A 24,240-nucleotide genomic window follows, 5' to 3' on the forward strand; every position below is an offset into this window, starting at 1 on the left:
ATTGATGTAAACATATGAGATATGCCCATGTTGGGAAAGTTGCATGCAACTACTGACATGTGAAGCAGCAATAATGGGCAGGGTCAATACATGGTTTTTATGTCCCACTGGGTCAATGTTTAGAGCAGCAGCGACCACAATCCAGGTGCTAGTACTGCAGGCCCATTTCAAACACCAGGTGGGACCCACCCTCTTCCCCCAGTTCCTCCTCACAGGACCATTTTCCTGTCCTCAATTATACCAGGTCAAGCCATTGCTTCCACACCTTCTCACTAACCTCATGACTGTTAGGTGATGAGCACATAGCATTGCACATACTGTAGAGTCTGGTGGCTGAGACGTAGCTAGGGGTTTAGCACAGGGGGTACAAACATGTCCGAGTGGGCCCCCAACGCAGTTATACCGATATTATCACCATATAGTGACTGAATAGTGTTATATTTTGGATGTACACAGGGCATGCAGATCATTTAGGTGAATACAGTGCAGTAACACTTAGTGACTTACAGATGATGTCTCTGACTGTAATCGTTCACATAACCACTTCTTACAGCCATGACTTGTGTCTGTAAAGTTTGCAGTACAGACATCTTTGGCTCCTCACTTTTCCAGGAACCCGACCCACATTGCCCTCACCTACATAAATTTTCCCCCATCCTGCTGCTATCCCCAATTATAAAATGTATATAATGAAAATTCCCTATAAATGAATAATACCGTTAGGGAGCGTTCACACTACCGTCGGTGTCCGACATGTAGTGTCCGCTCAAAATCTGTCACGGACATTAGGAGCGGACACTAGCTGTGTCCGTGACACCTGTCATTCATCTTAATGGGCATCGGGTGCGTTCTTTTGCACTCCGTGCCCTTCCTTCCCTGTCCACAAGTGAAGATGTCCGACTTCTCAAGCGGACAGAAGAACCCTGCATGTCGGGTTTTTCTGTGCTAGGCCGCCTGGCACCTTCACTGCTCTGTATATGAAGCGGGACCGGCAGTGATGTTAAGTTGACAGGACCGCCACTGCCAATGTCTGCAGCTGCAGCTGTTCTGTATACATACAAGGTGACACAGCTCAGGTAAAGGGGGGAGGATACATTATATCCCTCGATGCTACTTGTATTAAAAGTTATGATCTGGGAAGACGCCTTTAAATTAAGAATGCTCATCAATTATTAATGCCCCCTGTGCTCCCCCTAATTAATAATACTCCTGCACATCCCCTCAGAGGATTTGTCCAGGTTCTCTTCTGGCTTCCAAGTGTTGTTCCTCCCATCATAGAACATATTACAGCTTTTTTTTTTTCTTTTTTTTCTTTTTTAACAAATCCTAATTAGAAATTTTTTTTTTAATCAAAAAAGAAATACAAATAGTCATAGTCAAAGACTAGACAAAAGTAAACATGGGATGTCATTGGCGCTGGTATCAGACACATACAACAAGGAAGGTACTAACGGTAGTAAATATAAGTAACTGTCCTATAGGGTAAAGCAACAATCAGGTCTCTAGTTTTCTCAATAATGTTCCTGAACTCTGAAGAGAACCAGGGAAGGGGGGAAGACGGTTGTGTGGGTAAGAGCATTGGAGGAACATCAGAATAGGAGAAAAAAAAGAGAAGGAGGGTTGGATTGAGGTATCTCTCAAGTGGCCACCTAGTGCCTCTCAGAGATCCTGGTAGTCCTGTGTACTCTGAAACATGGTCCAGGGGTCCCAGAGATAAAGGAGTTGTGTGTGTTCCTTAGGCTGGTCTTACACGACCGTACTGAATGTACGGTCCACAAGTTGCTGATCAGCAACATAGACTCCGCAGATGTCCGTGTCCTGCCGCACTCGCCCATAGAGTTCTATGGGCGAGTCCGTGCAGTGCCGCAATTCACGGCCATTACGGACATGTCCTATAAATTGTGGACCTCGGTTGCAGCCCAGCCACACCTCGGATAAAATATCCGGTGGTGTAAGAGGCCACATTGACTATTATGTGTCTGCAAATGGTCCGCAATTGAAAACCCTCAATTGCGGACCATTTGCGGACTTACATTACGGCCGTGTAAGACAAGCCTTAGGGTGGCCATGAGGATCTCCATCTTCTGAATGTCTTCAACTCTCCAGACCCAGTGTGTTAGTGTGGGTGGGGTGAGGGGACTTCCAAAGGACTGGAATACAGGTTCTACCTGCGTTTATGAAGTGTTTAATAGAAGACTTACAGTAGGCTTTAAGAGAGAAGCTAATGACATGTAACAGGAAAAAGGCAGGGGAGTCTGGTATAGAGACCTGGAAGAGTTGTGTGTGTATGACGTGTACTCCATCACATTAGAACTTTAGCATGACCAGAAGATGTGAAGGAGGGTACCCATATTCCAGCTTTTTCACCTGACAGGCCAAGCACACTGCCAGAAATTTTTCTTGAAATTCTGTAAATTGTCACTCCTATCAATGATATCTTGCTGTGGTATTTGCTCCCATAAAGGGATAAAGGACAAGACAGTCCAGATTCTCTTCTGGCTCCCAACTGCTATCCTCATGATCATAGAATCCTTTCCACTTCAGAAGATATTCCAGCTTTTTCAGCTAGCAGACCAGGCATGCAAAGTGTGCTACAAATTTTTCTTGAATTGCCACTCCTTCACCTTCAGTGTTATGCTGCTGGGGCATCTGCTCCTATACAGGGATGATTTTTGGCAAATTATGTTAAACTGCAAATTCTTCTCTTTTCAGCTCGCAGGCAATCCAGGCACTCTGCCAAAATCGCTCTTCAAATTCTTTAGTTGATTCTTGCAACTGCCTCATTGTTGGTATATAGTCAACAAAATATAAACAAAAAAGACTATTGTTTCTTCCAATACCAATGCCATGTTGGATCGTCATGGTAGATAATTTTTGGCGTTTAATTATTTTGCAGAAAGTCGCTTCTTCTTCATCACTTTTCAACCAGGTACACTTACTCAAATCTTCCTTGAAAATAACAAGTCTGTTGCACTTACAAGCCCCTAAAAGGGCTAATTTTTATATAAAACCATTGCTTTTTCCAATATAACCACTGTGAGTATGTGAAATAAACATGGGCAAACATCTTGTTATGGAATTGCTAGGACAGCAATTCCCCAGTAGCTGCTGGAAACCCTGGGGCAGGGCACAAGAGACAGTGAGCCCTAAGCTGAAGCCCCCACTGTCCCTTCCTATTGCCAGGCCCTATCCTAAGTAATAGGCGGCAACTCGAAGATGTTCCCTTCCTGTATATGTGATACACAAAACACAGACAAGACGAACAACAACAAAGGGAGGTCAGCTAGCCAAGGGTCAGGAAACAGTTGAGCAACGCAGTGCCAAATCGAAGTCCAAAAGAATAGTCAGTAGGAAAAACCAGAGGTCAAGGATTAGAATAAAAGTAATAACAGCGACAGAAAAAAGCAAGTACGCACAAAGGAAATAGCAAGCACAGTGTGAATGTGAGCCAAGCTTAAATAGGGAGGAAGAACCCGCCCTGAAGTTAATAGGTAGACAGGCTGTCAATCACACAAATTAACCACTTCATGAACAGAGGCAAACAAGGGCAGAAGACGGGTGTGGTGGAAATTCAATCAGAGAACTAGAGCCATGTTCACACAGTACAACCAAAAACTTTAAGCAAAGAACCAAACTGCACATGCCTCCTGCACCGCCGCATGCGAGCAGAGGGTGGTGCAGTGACCCGAACAGGCAGAGATGTTACACATCTTCCCCAAATAACAGACTCATTTTTGGAGCATTTTAAATGTTAAAAAACCCCCAAAAAACTAAAAGAAAGTGGCAGTGCATTATATAGTTACTACCAGTTTGTATTCACTGCATACCATCCGTTACCCTCACACATACATGTCATTGTCACTTTGACATAACTTTGGCCGTGTTTGCCTTAGTCTAGGCTCACATCTGCATTGGAGTCTCTGTAGGAGACTCCGCCACAGATTTTTTCTAAAATTGGGGGAGAGAAAAGGCCTGCACAGTGGACTTATCTCTATGCCGATAAGTCCACAGATCCCATTATAGTCATGAGGTCCATGGGTAACTGCTTTTTTAGTGGACGGTCTCTCTGTCTTTTGGGTCCCTATCTGTTCCTGAATGACGGAAAGACGAATGCTAGTGTGAACTTAGTGTTAGAGAGCTAGAAATGGGCTAAGTACAGTCCTAGGAGACCAGACATTATCATACACTATGTTTTAAGCCAATTTAAACAAATTTAAACCTTGGACCAAAACAATTCCTCCGAGGTTCACCCATCTCTACTGTACATCTGTATACCTTTAACTGAATAGAAAACAATTGCACCATGCTGGATTGTAGCAATGCATGCTATTTTACAGAACTGTTCTCTTCTAGAAGCATTTCGTCTAGGAGACAATACCAGATATAAAAGACTGCAAGGACAACCATATAGTAGCACATTGAGTCCCTGAAGCTCTGTTGTATGGAGCCTTTATGGGCATTTACTGTACTACTTTACAGCTTCCTGCACATGGACCAGGCTTACTGTATTATCTCAGTAAATGGAAACTTTGACACAACCATGTTATAAACTGCAATACGTGAAAGCAAAGTTACTTGTGTTCAATAAATAAAAAGCCCCATAAGCAGAGATGTTTGTTACAGCCGACCGGTCCGGTATTTTGTGAAAGAGGGCAACTGCCAAGATTCATGCCATGCAATTTCCACCCTTCAATACTCATTTATTTAATGTTGCGCCTCTCTCCAGTAACCCTTAATTAAAAAAACAACGGTGCTTTGTGATTAACATACTAATTGCAGTCCGGATGCTCTTGTTATGGCAATCAAGGGTAGTCCTGCTAATGGCTGCTCCGAGATGACCCAGCCAGCAGATGCAGCAAGTTCCTGATCCAGCCCAGCCAACCAACAACCAGCTAAATTAATTAAACCCGCAATGTGAAGAGAGTGTACGCCATGCTTTCCAATCTACCTAGAACAGGCACAAATTTAATCCCATAAATATTTTATCTAGCTCAGTCTACTTACAGGCAAAGACATCTTAAGTGAGAGTGCTGCCTTGCAGAAGGGGTTAATATATGTTTCTCTATGTGCTTAGTGTGGAAAGCTTAAAGTGAATCCTCACATTTTAACATCATGGTGTTTTTAGGTCCAGTATCCTACACTGATAAGAGAGATTTTGCATTTTTCATACTGATGACCTATTCCCAGAATAGGTTCTTAGTATCTGATCAGTAGGAGTCTGACACCTAGACCCTGCACTGGTCAGATGGCGCCAGGTTTCCGAAGATATAGAGATGGATTCCGATGGATTCAGTTCTATGGGATTGCTGGGGATGGCATTTTACTTCTCTTTAGCAGTCCCATAATGAATGAGCAGCTTTACACCTTTATAGTGAACAAATGGAACCTCCAGCAGTGAGACCCCCAACAATCAGCAAGTTATTGTCTACCTTGTAAATGGAGGATAACTTGAAATGACTGGAATACCCCTATAAGATCCTAACCTCTCCCTGTGACAGGCTATGTAATGGTGGCTTTACATATGATCTACAGTAAACATGTCATCATCCCTCTATATCTGTCTAACCTACTAAGAATAGTATATAATAATACAACTGATAAACTATGGTACTCAGTATGTGAAAGATACAACCACAATCAAGAAAATCATTGAAGGTGCTGGGGCAGACAAACTAATACAAATACACCAAAATAACCCCCACTCACTTCTATGGGAATTACAGAATTAGCATAGCTCAGTCAACTGGACTTTTTACAGAAACCACTAAGAAGGACACCTTTAGGCGAGTATATATATATATATATATATATATATATATATATATATATATATTCTGCCAACTTTTTTTCCTTTTTCTGACGGTTTTCATCATTTGTACCGCTTCAGATTTAATGGACTCTGCCAATGAGAGTCATTATCTTTGAATGCAAAATGCAAAAAAATAAAAAAAAATTACATGAGGACCCCCACTTTTTCAGATCAGCCAGATGAAACCAGCATCCTACCTAGCATTACCAGTGTCAGAAGGTTCACAGTTTTTGACCCTTCCCAGCCTGAAAACTCTAACCTTCAGTTCCCCCAGTGCCCAATCATTACTTCAGATGGTCGGGTACTGACTGCTACCTGGGTCTTCCCATTTGCCCCTGGTGGTGGTTGGTACTGGGATAATAATTGGAGATTAGTGGTAGTCATTTTGCAAACTAACTCTAAGCCCCAGTAATAAACTTCCACACTAGAAAACACTACAGGTACCATTCTTTGATCCAGCTCCTGCAGAGATCGGGCGCCATCTGTCACAACAACTTTTGCAATGTGTGCCAGAACTGATCTCATAAAAACTATTAATTATTTTAATTGGGGTAGGAGGTGTAATTTACTCTTTAAATGTCTTTTTATGTGGATATTTTATTGATCATGTCAACAATTCAATGTAATATCTGTAAAACTTACAAACCATATCTGAGATAATGAAAATGCAATGTTCCTTTATGACTCAGCTGATCAATGCTTGCTACCCATACAAAGCTATAACCAGAGTGCCCTGCAGTGATATGTGTAACACACCCTGCTGGCGGTGTGGAGGATAATAGACAATATATAATAAAATACTGAGTACTCACATGACATAGCACGCTTTACAGTGAATACTGATATTCTCACTGTGAATACTAATGACTTGACCATGTAGCCCTGTAGCTGTAGATGAGGGCTGAATTATCCCAATGGAGAGCACAGGTCACACAAGATGTACTTTAAATGAAGTGCCTGTCTATGAGCTCATTCGCAATCTGGAGACCGCTGTGATCATACATTGACAGCGCTACCAGAGACTGCAGTTAGTGTTCAGTATTGATGATGACTATCCTGCCCACACACATAAACACTCACATAAGTACCAGTTTACTGAATGCATTTACGTGGATGTGACCTAAATTTTTTGTCATTACAGACTCCTTTGCACAATTACCCAGATGTCGGTGGCATTAATTTAATGGAGGACAGAATATGTTGCATAATGTTATATTTATTGCCATTTGTTTCCACAAATTCTATACGAAGATGGCAAAATCACATTGAAGAGCATCTGTCACTGGTCATGAGTTATAATCACAGGGAAGATATACTGATGACTTCTATTGTATATGTGGCACAATTTTGGCTCCAAACCAAACTGCACCAATAATTCTACTACTTTTTCAATTTTCTGTCATTAGTACCACTTGGGAAATACGTTAGGTGAATGTTTGGGCAGGACTACTGCAGCTCAACTAATGTATAGGTATCTTAATAATTGTGCCACGCCTGATACTGGTGCAACAAAATATTAAGACTGGTGTACCAGTGGCGTAACTAGGAATGGTGGGGCCCCATGGCGAACTTTTGACATGCCCCCCCCCCCCCGGACTACCACTGACGCCGAAGACCTCGACCGACCCCCTCCTACGCATTCCTGCGCGTTCTATTATGCCCCATAGTGGCCCCTGCACACAGTATTATCCCCAATAGTGGCCCCTGCACACAGTATCATCCCCCATAGTGGCTCCTGCACACAGTATTATCCCCCATAGTGGCCCCTGCACACAGTATTATCCCCCATAGTGGCCCCTGCACACAGTATTATCCCCCATAGTGGCCCCTGCACACAGTATTATACCCCATAGTGGCCCCTGCACACAGTATTATCCCCCATAGTGGCCCCTGCACACAGTATTATCCCCAATAGTGGCCCCTGCACACAGTATTATCCCCCATAGTGGCTCCTGCACACAGTATTATCCCCCATAGTGGCCCCTGCACACAGTATTATCCCCCATAGTGGCTCCTGCACACAGTATTATGTCCCTTAGTGGCCCCTGCACACAGTATTATGTCCCACTGTGGACACCCATAAACAATTATTATACTCTGGGGTCTTTTCAGACCCCAGAGTATAATAATCAGAGACCCGGGGGAATAAAAACATAAAAAACTACTGTTTCTTACCTGTCCCCTGGCTCCTACGCTGTCGGCCTCCGCTGCCATCCTTGTTCAAAGACGTCGGACGTCACATGACCCGGGACGCAGGCTGGGTTCATGTGATGTCAGAGATGTCAGAAAGGACGTCAGGAAGGAGGCCTGGCAGGATCGTGGAGAGGTAAGTAACAGTATTTTTTATGTTTCTTACCTCTCCTGGTCCGCCAATCATTATATTCGGGGGTCCAAAAATACCCCCGAGTATAATGATAGCAGCGATAGCGGCTGTCACCGGGCCCCTAATGTCCCGGGCCCTGTGGCAGCTGCCTCTGCTGCTATGGCGGTAGTTACGCCACTGTAGTTTACCATTGTGTCTACAGGTATTTAACCTAACCTTAACCTTTATACAAAAGCTTCAAATGCAGGTGGAAGTATAGTTATAACTAATATTTCTCTGAGCTAATATCATACCCTCAGGGGTCTAGGAGGGTTTGTGGTTGTTCGCAGACTGTGAAACGCCTGTAGGCTAAGGCCCCACATTGTGGAAACACAGCTTTTTTTGTTGCAGATTTTGTTTCCAGATTTTTTTGAGCCAAAACCAAGAATGGATACAATATTAATGGGAAATATATATAGGAAGCTTTTATACTTCTACCTTCTGCTCAATTCACTCCTGACTTTGGCTCAAAAAAGCGCAGCAAAATCTGCAACAAAAAAAGCTGCTTTCTGCAATGTGGGGCCTTAGACTTATCTAGACTGCATTTGACAAAGAAGGAGCTCATTTCAATGGGACTGTGCTACAAAAAGACAATGGTCTGTGAAATGGAAGTGGTAATCCAAGGGCTACTATTGAACAGCTAATCGGTGAGGGTACTAGTTGTTGCACTATAAGATGTGAAAAACTGATCTTGTACCTTCTAATGACCTAGGTGATGCTAATAGGAGGCTTACTACTTATAGTGGGCATTCCTTGTAATAGCAGACTATGTAAAATATATTTTATTATGTTGTATATGTGTAGATTGACTTGGCATGAGAAGAAACAGAACTTTTGTTGTATTTGAGCATTTTGCATTGAGGGAGTTCTCTTTGAGCACCTTCCAACATAATTCCCCATGTGGCTGTGGTAGGATGCATGTTCTGGGTGCAGCTATTCTAAAATTAGCAGTGCCCAAGATCAGGCTGTCATGTAGACTGGTCCATGCTCTGTTCAGCCATTATGTCATGTTTGGACTAGATGTCTGTACCAGTAAGTTCTTCCTTTTGACTTCTATCTAACCAGTTCACCTGTCCTGAGTTCTGAACTAACTTTGCTAAATCAACAAGTGTGAAATCAATTGCTGGTAAATGGAGATTCTGCATGAATTGATCTAAGTGCTGCAGTTCTGTCATCGGTGTTGTACTGTTGAATTATGTTCGAGTAAAACCATGTTCTGCCAAAACATGAAAATGTTCTTCTTTAGCGGATCATGAACATGACTACAGAAACAGGCACGGTGTTTATAGGACCCTCACCAAACTAAAATTGATGATCTATCTTAAGAATACTTGGCCTTTGGCCCCACAAACTACAGTAAAATCTGCTAGAAAAATACAGCTTTTCTGCAACATGTGGCCTCAGCTTTAAGAGGAAAAATAATCCACATTGATCCGGCATACACAGCCTCATATTTCAGCTTTCTTTGGTTCTAACCAGGAGATCCTGAGCTTTAAATTATGCATTTCATGGTTTTAGTGTCCACTTGCTCTATTTTCAGCACAATTTAAATTGCAAACAAGTCTAAGGGTCCATTCACACAGAGGAAAATGGTGCTTTATTTGGCACTGAATTTTCAGCACTGAAAAAAGCCTCCCATTGACTTCAAATCAATGGGAGGCTTTTTTTAAGCATGGAAAATTCCACTAGTGGAAAAAAAAGCTAGCGGAATCCATTGAAATCAATGGGAGGCTTTTTTTTCAGCGCTGAAATTCAGCGGCAAATAAAGTGCCATTTTCCTCTGTGTGAATGGACCATTAGGCTAAGGTTACACATAGCTAAAAATAACCACTGCAACAAAAAAAATGCTGCAAAAATGTATCTGAAAACACAATCCTAATAAAGTTTTCATTTGTCATTGCTTTCTTATTGTGTTTCACAATGTTGCCTGCATTTCTGAAACAGGCGCAAACGTTGGGGAACCTGTGAACTCAGTCTAAGGGGTTTGCCGGTCTCTGAACAATTCTTTAAGTCAAAGTTTGTAGACTTGGCTTTAACTAAGTCATGTTCATGTTTGCTCTGCAGTAAATATGAGGTCATTGTGACAGTTGTCCGCAAAGGTTGAACTGCATGGAGCTCCATGGAACCATTTTCTTTAAGAGTGAGGTAAGTCCATGTGAATGGAACTGTAGGCACTCCATGTGCTGATGTGTGGTGCTTTCGTGTGGCAATGTAATCCCTCAACGCCCAAAAAACTTTCTTTCCCAAACGAATGGCACAACCCCCATACTGTGAATAGCTCACCACATTGTGCGAATGCTGACGGAGCAGGGCATTGAAATCTCAGCCCGACATATTTATTATAACTCATGCCAGAAAACTGCTGAAAGTTATCTTATTGGGCTTCATAAATCAGTAATTCACTGCACCAGTCAGGGCCTTTATTAAGACTAGTGTATGAGACTCCAGTCTTAAAGAGGACCTTTCATGGTCCGGGGCACAAGCAGTTCTATATACTGCTGAAAAGCTGACAGTGCGCTAAATTCAGCGCACTGTCGGCTTTCCCGATCTGTGCCCCGGGTAAAGCGCTATCGGTCCCGGTACCGTAGCGCTTTACAGTCAGAAGGGCGTTTCTGACAGTTAGCCAGGGACGCCCTTCTGCCCAGCAGCGCCTATCACGCTGTACAGTGTGAGCGGGGAGGAACGCCCCCCTCCCTCTGCTCACACAGCTCATCCATAGACGAGCACTATCAGGAGGGGAAGGGTCGTTCCTACCCGCTCCACAGTACAGTGTGATAGGCGCTGCTGGGCAAAAGGGTGTCCCTGGCTAACTGTCAGAAACTGACTGTTTACCCGGGGCACAGATCGGGAAAGCCGACAGTGTGCTGAATTCAGTGCACTGTCAGCTTTCCAGCAGTATATAGAACTGCCTGTGCCCAATCTGATGAAAGGTCTTCTTTAATAAATCTGTCCCACTGTCTGAAATGTAGACAGTGCAAATATAGACTAGATGGTCTTTATCAGTGCCGGATTTATCAGTGTGTCTGATACAATTGTCGTATTCTTAGACCGTCTGGTCTATCGTTACACCTCCTATTAGTTGACAAATGTTTTTACAATTTTTTTGGTGCATTTGTGGCTCATGGAGTCGCAGTTTAGGCCATTCCCCTTTCCCACAAGGCCATATCCATTTCCCAACAGATCACACCCTTTTTGTACAAGTTGGAAAAGTATCTAAAACAATTGATAAATGTGGTGCATAGCATGTTAGACTGTGTTTTGGTGCAAATTACGCCAGACTATTGGTACATGTTGCTTTATTTTTCTGCCCCAGTATACATACGGTCACAGATCTCCTGTTGCCGCTGTGGTATATCTGTACTTTACTGTTATATACCAAGAACAGAGGCATGACCTGACAATTTCCCAGCACTTCTCATCCAAGGTGTAAAATGACCGATGGACTGTAACGCCTGGGAATGTAAATAATGATGAAAAATTAGGTCTGTCTAAAAACATATCAGTGAGAAGTCCCATTGTGGTCGGCCTATGCAACAAATTGTGAATAGTAGCGCTGTAGTGGTTAATCTTCACCATGGTTGGCCTGGCATTCGTACTATGTGTTATACTTAACTTGTGAAGTCTGTTGCTGACACAAGGCTCCCCACACCCTAAATCCCGGGACTTGAACATCCTAATTCTGGCTAGATAGACTGCTGCCTTGCATGCCCTTGGACATGACAATTCTGTTCCCTCTTTCGAGACATTTTTCCTTCCTTTCCACCTTTCTATTTTCCTTCCCTTCCATTCTTGTATCCAGTATCTACTGTCTTCTCTTTTTATCCACCTCTCTCCCTCCCTCCTTGCTTCTTTCACATCAGGCGGAGTTTCCAATCCCCAGCTGAGAGACCTCATTCTCGTGCAGGAAAACACACAGAGAGCTTGTTAGGAAGAGGTGAGGATGGGCCACAGCTGAGAGATCTGTGACTTCCCTTCACCACTCTAATAATCCCAGCAGGACCTGGGAATAACAGGCAAGTCTCTGTTCTCGTGCCATCTCCATGACTATGCCTGGCGGAGGCTCCTGTATCATCACACCAACTTTCTGTCTGTTGAAGGCTTGTAGGGTACAAGACGCCTGTTGCTTATGAATGAATGAATCTTGTGTCTAAGTGACCTGTTCTGTGGACCCCCGGCTGAATCCAACCATCAGACTCTATTGTAACATATCAAAGACAGGTCAGAGTCACCGGTGGAGATGCAGGTAATGCTGGTTTTTCTACATTTTTATATATTAAGATATTGACTGTGTAACAGGGGATGCTCCTAGTATGTTGGAATTATATAGCTATGAATTGTTGTCACGGGCAATGCTCCCTGTTCTTATAATAGATCTTCTTGCTCTGCTGAACACTTGATGGGCTCTCCCAAGGAGTGTTCCTACAAGAGGGAAATCCCTTAGGGATTGTTCCAGTGCCTCTCAGACGTGACTTGTCTTTAAGAGGTTAAAAGGACTCCCCAGTCCTGTGACAATAGTAGCTAATTCTTTGTCGTAACGTGAACTATTTTCCCCACCAAGTCAGGGTGTGCCCTCTGAGCCTGCGACCGTACAGTCAGCTCTCCAAGTCTTTCTAGAAGAGACACAAGAACATTAAAGAGGCTTTCCACAACTGATGTACAATGTAATACTGTGGAATTGTACAGATCTAGATTGGCATTTTAAGGGAACGAAGGGGTTAATTCTGCCTCCTAGTCGGGAAAACAGCAAGCAGCCATTGAACCACTAAATATCCAATTATACATTAATGAATCCATCAACCTGTCAGTGGTTCCTATTACAAATCACAGTGATGAACCATAGCAGTCAGGCTATTCCCTTGTGTAATAGGGAAAAAAAATGTCCGGACATCTATAACGTCAATGTAATACTTTAGAAAAGTCTGTGATCTGTGCAATTCATTCTGAATATGACAGCGCTCATAGCAGACATAAAAGCGCCCAGAAAATGTTTGATTGTCAGTGACTGCCCTAACTTCTCTGTCAAATGTTACATACTAGGGCTCTGCTATATAATATTGCCTATTATATATGGCTCTGACATACTCTACAGTGTCGTACAGGCAATTGTAATGAAAAAGTCCTCTGCAACTGCTTCAAAATCATGAAAAATCTTCATCAATCTGACAGCTATGCTCATGCTACATGGCCGCACATATGGTCAGACAGTGGTACCCATGTAACAGTAGGTAGTGTGAGGATGTGGCAGTATATTACCTGTGGATGTTGATGCCACAATCTTGCCGTCACATTGCAAACCTCAGGATAATCCCCATATTAAAGGAAACCTGTCACCATAATAATGCAGTCTAATCTGCAGGCAGCATGTTATAGAGTCCAGTGGGCGGGCCTAACAGTGACTGACAGCATCCCCTCTATGACTGTACATACACAGCTTTCAATCACTTTTAGGACCACCCACTGGACTCAGTTGCTCCTGCTAAGCATAGAAAGAAATGTATAAATGATAAAGTTATACCGAATCTTTTCTCATATAATTATATATCGATCTGCTCTGCTCCTCTTGCTCTGTGACATGCCGCCTGCAGGGTAGCCCGCTTTTCATGGTGACAGGTTCCCTTTAATATAGAGCTCAATTAATTGTTTCCAACAAAATTATATATCAATCTTCTCAGCTCCTCCTGCTCTACAACATGCTGTCTGCAGACTGGAGTGAATTTTCATAGTGACAGGCTCCCTTTAATACTACATATGTATCGGTCACTTTCTTCTTCAGCATCAACACACTCATCTTCTGCTGTTAAAAGATGCCGAGCTGGCTCCATAGTATTCAAACCTGACCTACGTCATAGTAATATACAAGAGGTGAAGCCTAATACCAGACATACACAATAGATAAATATTGGTGGGATCTGCCAGAAATTTTATGTCTATGTGGGCAGTTCAGCTGTCAAAGCGAACATGTTGTCCTGTCTTGCCCTCCCTTTGCTGCGGCATGTTTTCAGGGGAAGTAAGGAAATATAGCTGATAGCCGAATATCAAGATCATTCACACAGTGACATTTTTGCATTAGTGTAGTAAGTCTTTTGCAATCCTATACTACCCAGCATGACCATTATACCACAGTTCCAAATACTGGTTTCCAGAACTGGCAATTAATATTTCTATTGTAATTACCTATGACAGATTGATTGATGATGAAAGGTCATTTCCAGCAGGACGTATATAATCCAATGTAGAGTTCTGCAGTAGGACGTTAGGTTGGATGGAGCTTGTTGTTACCAGGTGAAACGGAAGCAGAAATACTAATTAACAGTAAGCAATTACTTACACCTGTACGTGTCAGAAGCATACTAGAATTAAAGTGATTATAGCCTCTACTCCTCTCACCTTCAAGTATTTGCCTCAGAGATTAAAAAAGTGTCTGCTCTTTATCCAAAAATAGTGTCACTCCTGTCCATCCGTTAATGAGTTAGAATTGTAATACCAAACACTGCCTCTGAACAAAAGTGGCGCTGTTTTGGAAAGGAAAATAGTTTTTGGTAAACCAAATTTGACTTAACACATGATGAATTTTACAATCATCTCCAATTTAGGCAAACTGTGAGCAGGGAATCATTGACAGCAGATCCCGTTCAGATGGTCAATATGGCGGCCACTACATCTCATTCCTTTATCAGTACCTACTGGCCATGCTGCCACTCTGTATTATGGCCCAGTGTGAAGGAGATGTGGGACCAATTGTATTTAACCAATGGTATGAAATTATGGGTTATACATATTAATTTATTACATGGGGTATACAGAATGTCAGAGTTCACGCGCACACTGGGACTACATGAGTCTCCGTTATGTAACAGATGTAAGGTACATCAAGTGGATCTATTGTCCATGATGTGGTCCTGATGAATCTGGGACAGTTCTCAAAACAGATGGTTGACAGTATTAATGGGGTATTTGCTATCCCTATTGATTTTATGCCCTATATCATTATTCTTGGGTACGCTAAGGTTCTTTCAGTCCTACACCACAGCTAGAATGCAGTTTATGACTAGAAATCGCTTCAGGCGTTCCCACAACTCGTAAAAAGTTTACAGACAAAGCGAATAGGCTTATTGCTATTTGCTTAATAGAGGAACAATTATACGATACAAGGATATGGGAGCCAAGTGGCTGGACAGACTGGGTTGGCTTCTCCGGCGCTGACTAAGGATGAATTTTATCATAAATGATTTTGCAAAAGTGATCGTATAAAGAGTTTGACTGATATAACGTGTAATTGTCCAATATGTGCTTTATTATCATTCTTCAATAGCATTCCACAAACATAGCTAATACACTGGATTGCGCAATAGGCTACTTTTCGTCACAATAACGCACATACGTTTTTCCCACAACCCACACAAACATCCAACTCACATCACCATCTCTGCAATCACACACTTTGGCCCATAGCAAGCCCCTAAACTTCACATTCCTCTCTACAGCCTAGCCCCTAACCCCACACAATCACATTCACATATACTTCAGCACTTTCACACTCACCTTCACCATCCTGCAGGAGCCGACCTGTTTCACTCTCCGGCTCAGCCATCTTTACCGACCCCCACCACTGGTAGGATCCGCGGCTCCGCCCACCAGTCTACTCCACTCTCTTCACACACTAACACGAACATGGCGGCTGGCCGCATGGTTCCATACGCTGCTCATATGCCGGCCGCCACACATTGCCTCAGGCCGGCATACCATACAGCAGCGGAACCCGGCCGAACACGGCCAGCCGCACGTAACCCCCGTACACAGACGCCTCGGGTAACACCACGCATGACTGCTGAAGCTGCAGCCGCGACACACACAGCTCCCCGGCATCATCATGGTAAGTGTTGTGGGGACACTGATCGGCAGGTTGCTTAGCGGAGGCGCAAGGAAAGGGACGTGGGGGGGCCACGGGCCGTGCGGCAGGTGGTTCGCGCCAGGGTCAGGGGGGCTGCGGAGGAAGTCGCGGGTAGGAGGGGACAACAAACTGAGGGCAGAGATGGGGGAACATATAAGCAGTTCACCGCTACCGCCAACCCGTAGACGAAGTCGCGGGTAACTGCTAGTAAAACATAATCTGATTACAAAATCAAATCAAATATGTTTAACATAAAAACTGAATTCTAAATAAGGGCTCGTTCACATCTGCGCCCGGTCTCTGTTCTGCAGGTTTCCGTTTCCTGCACAAAACAGAGGCAGGAGACGGAAACCCGCAGGACTCTTTCAAACCCATTCATTTGAATGGGTTTGAAAGATGTCCGGCTGTGAGCGCCAGGTGAGCATTTTATGCTCTCCGCCCACGAAACAGTTTTTTTTTTAAAATCGGACACAGAGTTGGACACGCAGTACTCTGTGTCCAGTTTAAAAAAAAAACGGTTTTGCCGCGGAGAGCATAAAATGCTCACCACTGCTTACGGCTCGACCCAGTCTGACAGGTTTCCGTCTTCTGCATGCAGAAGACGGAAACCACAGAACGGACTGCCGAACGCTAGTGTGAACTTAGCATAAGAAGCAAGTTTCTGATGAAACCTTCCTTACATACAAAAGGCTGCACAGAACATCTAAGATCACTGTTGACTGTAATATCAGAGGACTATTAACTTTATTTTTATGCTTTTTATCCAATGTTAAAGCCCCCATGCACAAAATGGAAGAGGAGCAATGTTGTAGTTCACAATCTATCAACCCAAAGGAATCAGTATATATATATATATATATATATATATATATATATATATATATATATATATATATATATATATTGTATATATCTTTTCTGTTATCCCCTACATGTCTGGTAAGAGACACTCATTTAATTTCTTGGAAATCTATATCTCAATAAACCAATCTCCTAATCTCCCAATCTCCCATATCACTGGGTGAAGATAATTTAATTTTTTATAGCCTCAATAGAAGTTCTCACAGAACGACTCAACTACCTACGAGACTAAGGACAGGTAGATATCAGACCGATAGCACCATTGTGCGCATTAAGGCTGCTTCTATTGTCAATTCACACTGCTCTAGAGAAAGAGGGTGTATAATATTTATGACACCACCACTGGTGTGAGTCAGGAACGGATCTCATCACTTAGGTCTTATAGCAGCTGACGCGTTTCTAGAGCACATACAAGCAGTGCCTTGTCGTGGCGGTCAAGTAATAGTGCCGGCGGGGAGTGGGCGGATAACACCATGGCCCTTATACGAATAACTTATAGCTAGTAGATATGACTTTTTGAGTAATAGCAAGTCCAGAAACACCCCTGATGTCAGAGGCGGCAGAGCACAGTTTAGTTGCAAATGATGGTTTGGCCAATAGTACTGCAGAATGCTGCACTATTTCTGAAAGAAAGCTGTTGCCCCAGCAGCCCCCCATTATTTGGATAGGCCATGTGTTTGCTTGTAGCAGCCTGATGAAGGGACAATGGCTCTACACAGAGTACTGTGCACCCTTCATTCTTTACAGAAGTGCAGCTGAATACCCATGAAATCTGGTTCACGTTCAGGTTCATGCACCTTTTATAGTAAGAGGTGTTACCCCCTACTTGTCAATGTATCCATTGACTACTATATAAACAGGCAGAAAAGGTAACAGTGACAATTGTGAAGGAATGGGGGCACCTAAAAAAGTGCTCTGAAGTTAGAGGGCAAGAAACCATAAAGATATGGTGTCAGTTTTGCTTTTTTCGTGACATGACAGGGTGTTATTTAAGGTAATAGTCCCGCTTATATAATACAAATCCAACCTCTACATAATCATGTTGTCATATTGCCGCTGGTGCCAAAACTCCATAGCTTCTGCTGTGCCCAGCAAAAACTTGTCTAGTCTAATCAGGACAGAGGAACTGTCTGCTGCATATGTTTTGTCTGGATTTATGGCAAGTGGAAAAAGAGAGATTATGTTATGTAATGGGAGATGGTAAGTAGACAACATCCTCTTATCTGTATAGGAGAGTTTAAGGCTAAGGCCCCACCTGGCATCCTGCAGCAAAACGGCTGCAACGCATCACGGTTCTTTCCGCAGCACTTTGCACAGAAAGCTCACAGCGCCTTCTGCCGACTTTCTGCTTAAGTTATACCTATATGGAAACTGCCAGTGTTTCCGAGGGTATAATTGACATGCTGCGGTTTCCAAAACCCTTGCGATTCATTGTAATCCCAGCCACTTTGCTGTGACTGTAAAATGCTGTGGTTTTTTGGTTTGCACACCACGTGGGGCCATGTTCTCAAGGAGTTTTCTGGGACTAATATATTGACCTATCCTTAGGACTGGTTATCAATGTGTGATGTGGGGTCCAACGTCTGAGACCCTTACTGATGAACTATGTGCAGTCCACAGTGCTCACAAGTGTCGTGGCCTCTGCCCTTTGTCTGTTCATAGGTCACATGGTACATAAGAAGCTCAGTCTCTTTCAAGAGAATGGAGCTAATGAGCAATACAAAGCACAGCTCACACCTAAGTATGGGACTATTCTTGGTATTCAGTGAAAATACAGCATGGTTCACATAAACACTGTAGCCTTTCCAATAACCTGGGGGAGGGGGGTAGAACCCCAATAATAGCATATTGATTGTAAGTCTGGGAAAGCTCCGTTAAAAAGACCCGGTCATCTCTGTTTTACTAAATATCTGCATTCCATACAATATATTCTGTACTGTCCCTCTGTAATTATTATTGGAATTATGAATAGAGTGACATCTGGATGCTACAATTGTCAATGGGGCGTGTCCCTGCACACTCTGACACTGTCCAATCAGTGCTGATAGTTTCAGACATGACTTTCTGACCAGGTAGTTTTGTCCAATTGACAATTTAGCCAATGTCAGTGAGCTAGGGCCTATCAAGTAATATCTATGATGATATAACGGTATTAAGCAGGTGAGAGGTGCAGATCTACTTGAGAAGGTGTTTTGAGTAAAATGAGGAGCGGCGTACGTGTGTTCTCGCCTCCATGTATTAGGGAGAGGAGGAGAGTTACATGTCCTGATATCTAATGTTTGTGTAAGAGGAGAAATGAAGAGATGGAAAGTCTTATTAGAGTCTGTGCTAGATGAAATATGTGGCTGATGTAAGACATCAATATGTCCTGATATCACATTTCTAGGGAGTAAGAAGACCAGGAGAGGAGTCCATACTGATCTATATGATGTGGCATATAAACATATATGTATGAACAGTTATGTGCTATTGTATTCACTCTTGGCTTCTTTTCTTCTAGAGAAGATGTAAATACTGTGTGTACCCCCCGTCTAAAGCCTCATCCTTATAATCCCACCCTTCTGAGTATGCTGCTGGCCGGCCATGCCTTTCTTAGACTGGTACCTTCGACGCTCACTGGCAACATGGCTGCTTCTACACAGTTTGGTCCTCATGTCTCTCTGCTTTCAACCAGCCACAACGTTTCCCAAAGGCTGCCATTCTTCCCAAGAGGATGGGTACAAGATTCTGAGGTGCAGCAATGCCCAGCTCACAGAAGTACCCAAAGACATTCCCAATGACACTAATCGCCTGTATTTAGACTTCAACCAGATAACCTACCTCCCTTCAGATGCTTTCCGCAACCTCCCAGTACTAATGGAGCTAGATCTTTCACACAATTCCTTGGGTCACTTGGATGTTACTGCTCTCAGGGGTTTGAGTGATCACTTACTTTCACTAGACCTGTCTTCCAACAAGCTAGTGTCAGTCAACAAGGAAGTCTTTGCAAACTTAAAGGCCAGAACAAACCTGTCTGGCAACCCTTGGATGTGTGACTGTGATCTTCAGGAGTTGATCCGGATGGTTGAGTTGGACCCAAGTTCCTCTAATGGAATTGTCTGTGCTAGTTCTGTGCTAGAGGAACATGCTGGAAAACCCTTCCTACAGGTGGTAAAAGATGTGGACCTATGTAATGCCTATAAGAGAACCACAGATGTGGCCATGCTGGTCACAATGTTTGGATGGTTTGCAATGGTCATCTCATACTTGGTGTATTATGTACGCCAGAACCAGGAGGATGCCCGACGTCACCTTGAGTACCTCAAATCCCTGCCAAGCAAGCAGAGACACAACGAGGAGCCCTCCACACTAAGCACTGTGGTTTGACTTTTCAAGAGACATATAGTTATGGGTGGAAATGTTATTTTTGCTATTTGCTCACCCTATGACTTAACACTTAAGCTGGAAAGTAATCTTAATGCTGCCATTTCAGAGTTTCATAATATTACTAAACAAGATAAACTATTCTCAAATTTTCTAACACTTGTACAAAAATATTCTTGCTCTTAATGTTGATAGCTATACACTTCAACAAATGACCAAATGTAGCGGAGACAGGAAATGTACCGAAAGACAACTTTGTAACACCACCTAATATTTAGGTGGACTTTTACCATGATTCACGCACCCCAAACGCCAGTACACAGCAGAGCATACATACATGGAACATACAGTTATGTCTATGTACATAAAGCAGGCCCAACAAAATCTGTCAAGAGGATCATATTTATGAGAAGATCTTGGGAGAAATCCCCATATAAGATTGTTCTGTTTCAATTTGACACAGGAGTTTGGAATTTGCAAATAAGTTTTAAGTCAGGTATTTTTTAATTGAGTCTTAAAGTCTTTTCTGGACTAAATTAATGATCATGACCTATCCTCAAGTTAGGTCAGTAATATCAGATCTGTGGTCTGTGGGGGTCGGATAAACAACACCCCAAATGATTTCCTGTACATAGAGAAAGGAACAGAAAGCAGACAGCAAATTAATATGAACTGATGTGCAGTACCTCATCTGGCCACTACATAGACAACAGAGCTGTCTGCTTCCTGCTCCATTCTCTGTGTATCGGGCTGAGAACTGCTTAATGATGGGATAGTGGTTGTCACACCCACACATATCTGGTAATAGTGACCTATCTTTAGGATAGGTCATGCATATTTTTAGCCTGAAAAACCCCTTTGAGAGCTGTAAAAAGGAATAGGGCTGGTAGAGTCTATAGAGCCATATAATGGAGCTTTTTCTATCTGGATTGGGTTGCCTATTTATCTGTACATGTTAATACAAAGTATCCACAAATACACAACACTCACAAGCAGCAAAAAATCCTTCAAAAGACAAAGGAAGTAAGCCAGAGCCTTGTTCATAACACCATCTTCCAGACTTCAATTTTGATACATAAGACTATGACTTAGGAATCAATGTAAGAATATAAGACCTCTAAGAATGCTTGAAGTTTCACCTTCATAAGACAAGCCAGCTTTATGAAAAAACCCTGTACCCATTCCTACCTAAAACAAGGGTTACCCGATCTCAGCCAGATAATATCCACTTTTCATCATTCTATCTTCATAGGCATCAGACACTTGTGTGCCTTTAAATTTTCTGTCCTTACATATGAGCATGCTTCATAATGACACAAAGATGTAAAAATACAAAGTTTATAGTTTTTTAAGCCACCACTACCCTATAATATTGATCCCATCCACCTTTCCACCTAAGCAGTGCACTCAGCAGACACCAGGGGTCAACATTGCAGTTACATATTCTTAATACATAATGCCTTTCTCGTTCCTAACAGATTTGATACCCCGAGCGTAACCAATAGATTTACATCCAATTTCCATAACATTTACATCTGAGGAGATGAACTGCGCATTGTGGATGGAGATACAAACCCAAGCCTATAAAACCGGATTGTAACAGGCTTTTGTGGATTAATGGAAATTTACCACACTCTTTTACCGGAAATCTTTCTTAACCCTTTGTGTAAAGCATTTTGAACAAAAACTGAAATTTATTATTTTTTTTAACCAATCAGGTAAAAATTGATGTTGACCAAAAACTGTGAAGTTGTACGTTAAAAAGCCCATGTACTAGGGATAAAGTAATGGTTGGTGCTGGTAGTACTACTCCCTGCTGAATTCTATAAAAGTCAACGGGGGAGATTTATAAAACTGCCAGAACAATGGAAAACTTTCTTTGTCACCCATGGGAACCAATCACAGCACAGCTTTTATTTTGTATTCTGTGCTTGATAATTGAAAGCTGTGCTGTGATTGGCTGATAAGGGCAACAAAGACAGTTTTTGTGTTAGGCTGAGGCCCCACGTTGCGACTTTGACTCAAAAAACTGCTGCAAAATCTGCAACAAAAAAAGCTGCATTTCCGCCAGGTGGGGCCCTGTCCTTAAACAGTTTTCATAAATCTGCCCCAAGGACCGATCCTCACTAGATAATCTACAGGAAGGTCCAAGAGTATGGAGACGTCTGAATAAATGTAACATGGTGGTTGGGAATGCTGTCCTGTGTTTGGCATGTTGATAACAGGAAAGGAACAAATCTGTCTGGGGTGAAGTTCAACACAGTGGCCGTTTTGAATGCTGCCATCTTGGAACTGAGTCAATTTTTTTCAAATGTAAAAAAGTGTATGTGACATATCTCATAGAGATATATACATACACATGCCATTCCCAACCAGTCTTTCCCATTTATTTGGCTGTCTCCATACCATTGGACCACCCAGTACTATTGACAGTTAACATGACTTAAAGGAGTTTTCCATGAACATAACCATATTTATATTTGTAGACAATTAAGAATTAAATTTTTTTGCAAATATAAATAAAAAAAATAAAGATTTTCAGAGTTCTAAAGACTTTCTTTGACCATATTACTGGTGACAGTCTGTTACCTTGACCAGTTGCCAATGAATATGTCCGTGAATTGGGATTTGAGAGAACAGTAAGTGTAGAAGCCCAGAATGATCTTGACCAGATAATCTATAGTGGTTGTCATTGGACACTCTGTAGAGGCTCTGACTTATCCAATGATACTCTATGGAGGCCCAACACTTCTCTTGGCCTGATAACCTAGAATCTAGAAATATCTGAATATTCCATAGTAAGTAACTTACAACTCAAAATCTAAAATGAAAACAATGGACAGTCGTAGAAACCCTGCACTGAACCATGGAGATAACTTAGGATCAGCAAATTATGAAACGTTCAGTAGACGCCTAACACTGTGTGATACTGATCAGATCGCGGTTTATGTCTGGCCATGGTGAAATACAATGTACATTAAATATGTTACGTTCAGTCATGGTGGTACTAGATACCAGACCTCTCCCTTGTGGTGAGGTGAGGCTGTTCTTCCTGTGTAGGTGTATGAAAAGAGATGATTCACAAAGATTATTGCCTTAATTATTAGATACTGTATCAATAAATAGAAGTTTTTACTTAAAATAGATGGTCTGTGTATTTTATTTCTTTATGAGACACAATGTTCATATTTCTGTTTGTGCTCATTTCCATGGGTTCCACATCAGTCTTATAGTTACTATGCTACTGTAGAGCCAATAAGCGAGCACTGAATGAGAAGAATCTTTAGTTGTATTCATTTAGTTCAGTGATTCCAAAGCTATGGCTTTCTGTTTGAGAAAAAGCATTTCCCTGGAACACCCGAATAATTTTCACCAAATATTTTTATCAAAAGACAAAAAACATCCTAAGGACGCAGATAATGTTGCACAAAAGCTTGTGGTCATCTTTCCAATCAGAGTGTCACGGTCCGCTGGCGGGTTTCCAAGGTGTCCCAGTTGTGAATCGCTGGTTTTGATATTTCCAGATTGGAGATCACTGATCTAGGTGATCTAGCAATGGTGACTTCATGTCTATTGGACCTGTTTAAAGGGAATGTATTGCAAGGAAATTATGGTTAAATAATTTTTGGCTTGGCTTTTTAAAAAATTAACTGTTTTTCAAAAGAATCATATTTTCTGTCGGAGATTTATTTGCAGCAGCTACCTGGCTTATCAGCACAGCTATCATATATGTAGATTAAACATAGAGTTCACCAGTCACAATAAGTGATTTCACAGCTTATCTACTCCCCTCTCTGCATAATGACCTTTGCACAGGTCACAGAGCATACCCAGAAAACTCTCCAATAGAAGTCAATAGGGCCTGCTCCAGACCATTGTGTCTATGACCCATAGTCCATCTCCAGGAAATAGGAAGTCAAGGAGAAACTAATTTAAGTAATAGTAACAGTTGGA

General features: G+C 42.3%; 1 protein-coding gene across 1 annotated transcript; it reads left to right on the forward strand.

Annotated features, from left to right (window-relative positions):
• Positions 1-12,047: 12,047 nt before the first annotated feature.
• On the forward strand, positions 12,048-20,681 carry LRRC3C (leucine rich repeat containing 3C). Its single transcript, XM_075278387.1, has 2 exons — positions 12,048-12,414; positions 19,424-20,681. The coding sequence occupies exon 2, from the start codon at positions 19,507-19,509 to the stop codon at positions 20,287-20,289; it is 783 nt and encodes a 260-aa protein (XP_075134488.1). The 5' UTR covers positions 12,048-12,414; positions 19,424-19,506; the 3' UTR covers positions 20,290-20,681.
• The last annotated feature ends 3,559 nt before the right edge of the window (positions 20,682-24,240 follow it).

This window comes from Leptodactylus fuscus, chromosome 6 (genome assembly GCF_031893055.1).
Source record: "Leptodactylus fuscus isolate aLepFus1 chromosome 6, aLepFus1.hap2, whole genome shotgun sequence".
Classification (NCBI taxonomy): domain Eukaryota; kingdom Metazoa; phylum Chordata; class Amphibia; order Anura; family Leptodactylidae; genus Leptodactylus; species Leptodactylus fuscus.

What these genes read in the sequence shown, in the direction of transcription:
- LRRC3C (XM_075278387.1), top strand. Translation starts at nt 19,507, where the DNA reads ATGCCTTTCTTAGACTGGTACCTTCGACGCTCACTGGCAACATGGCTG.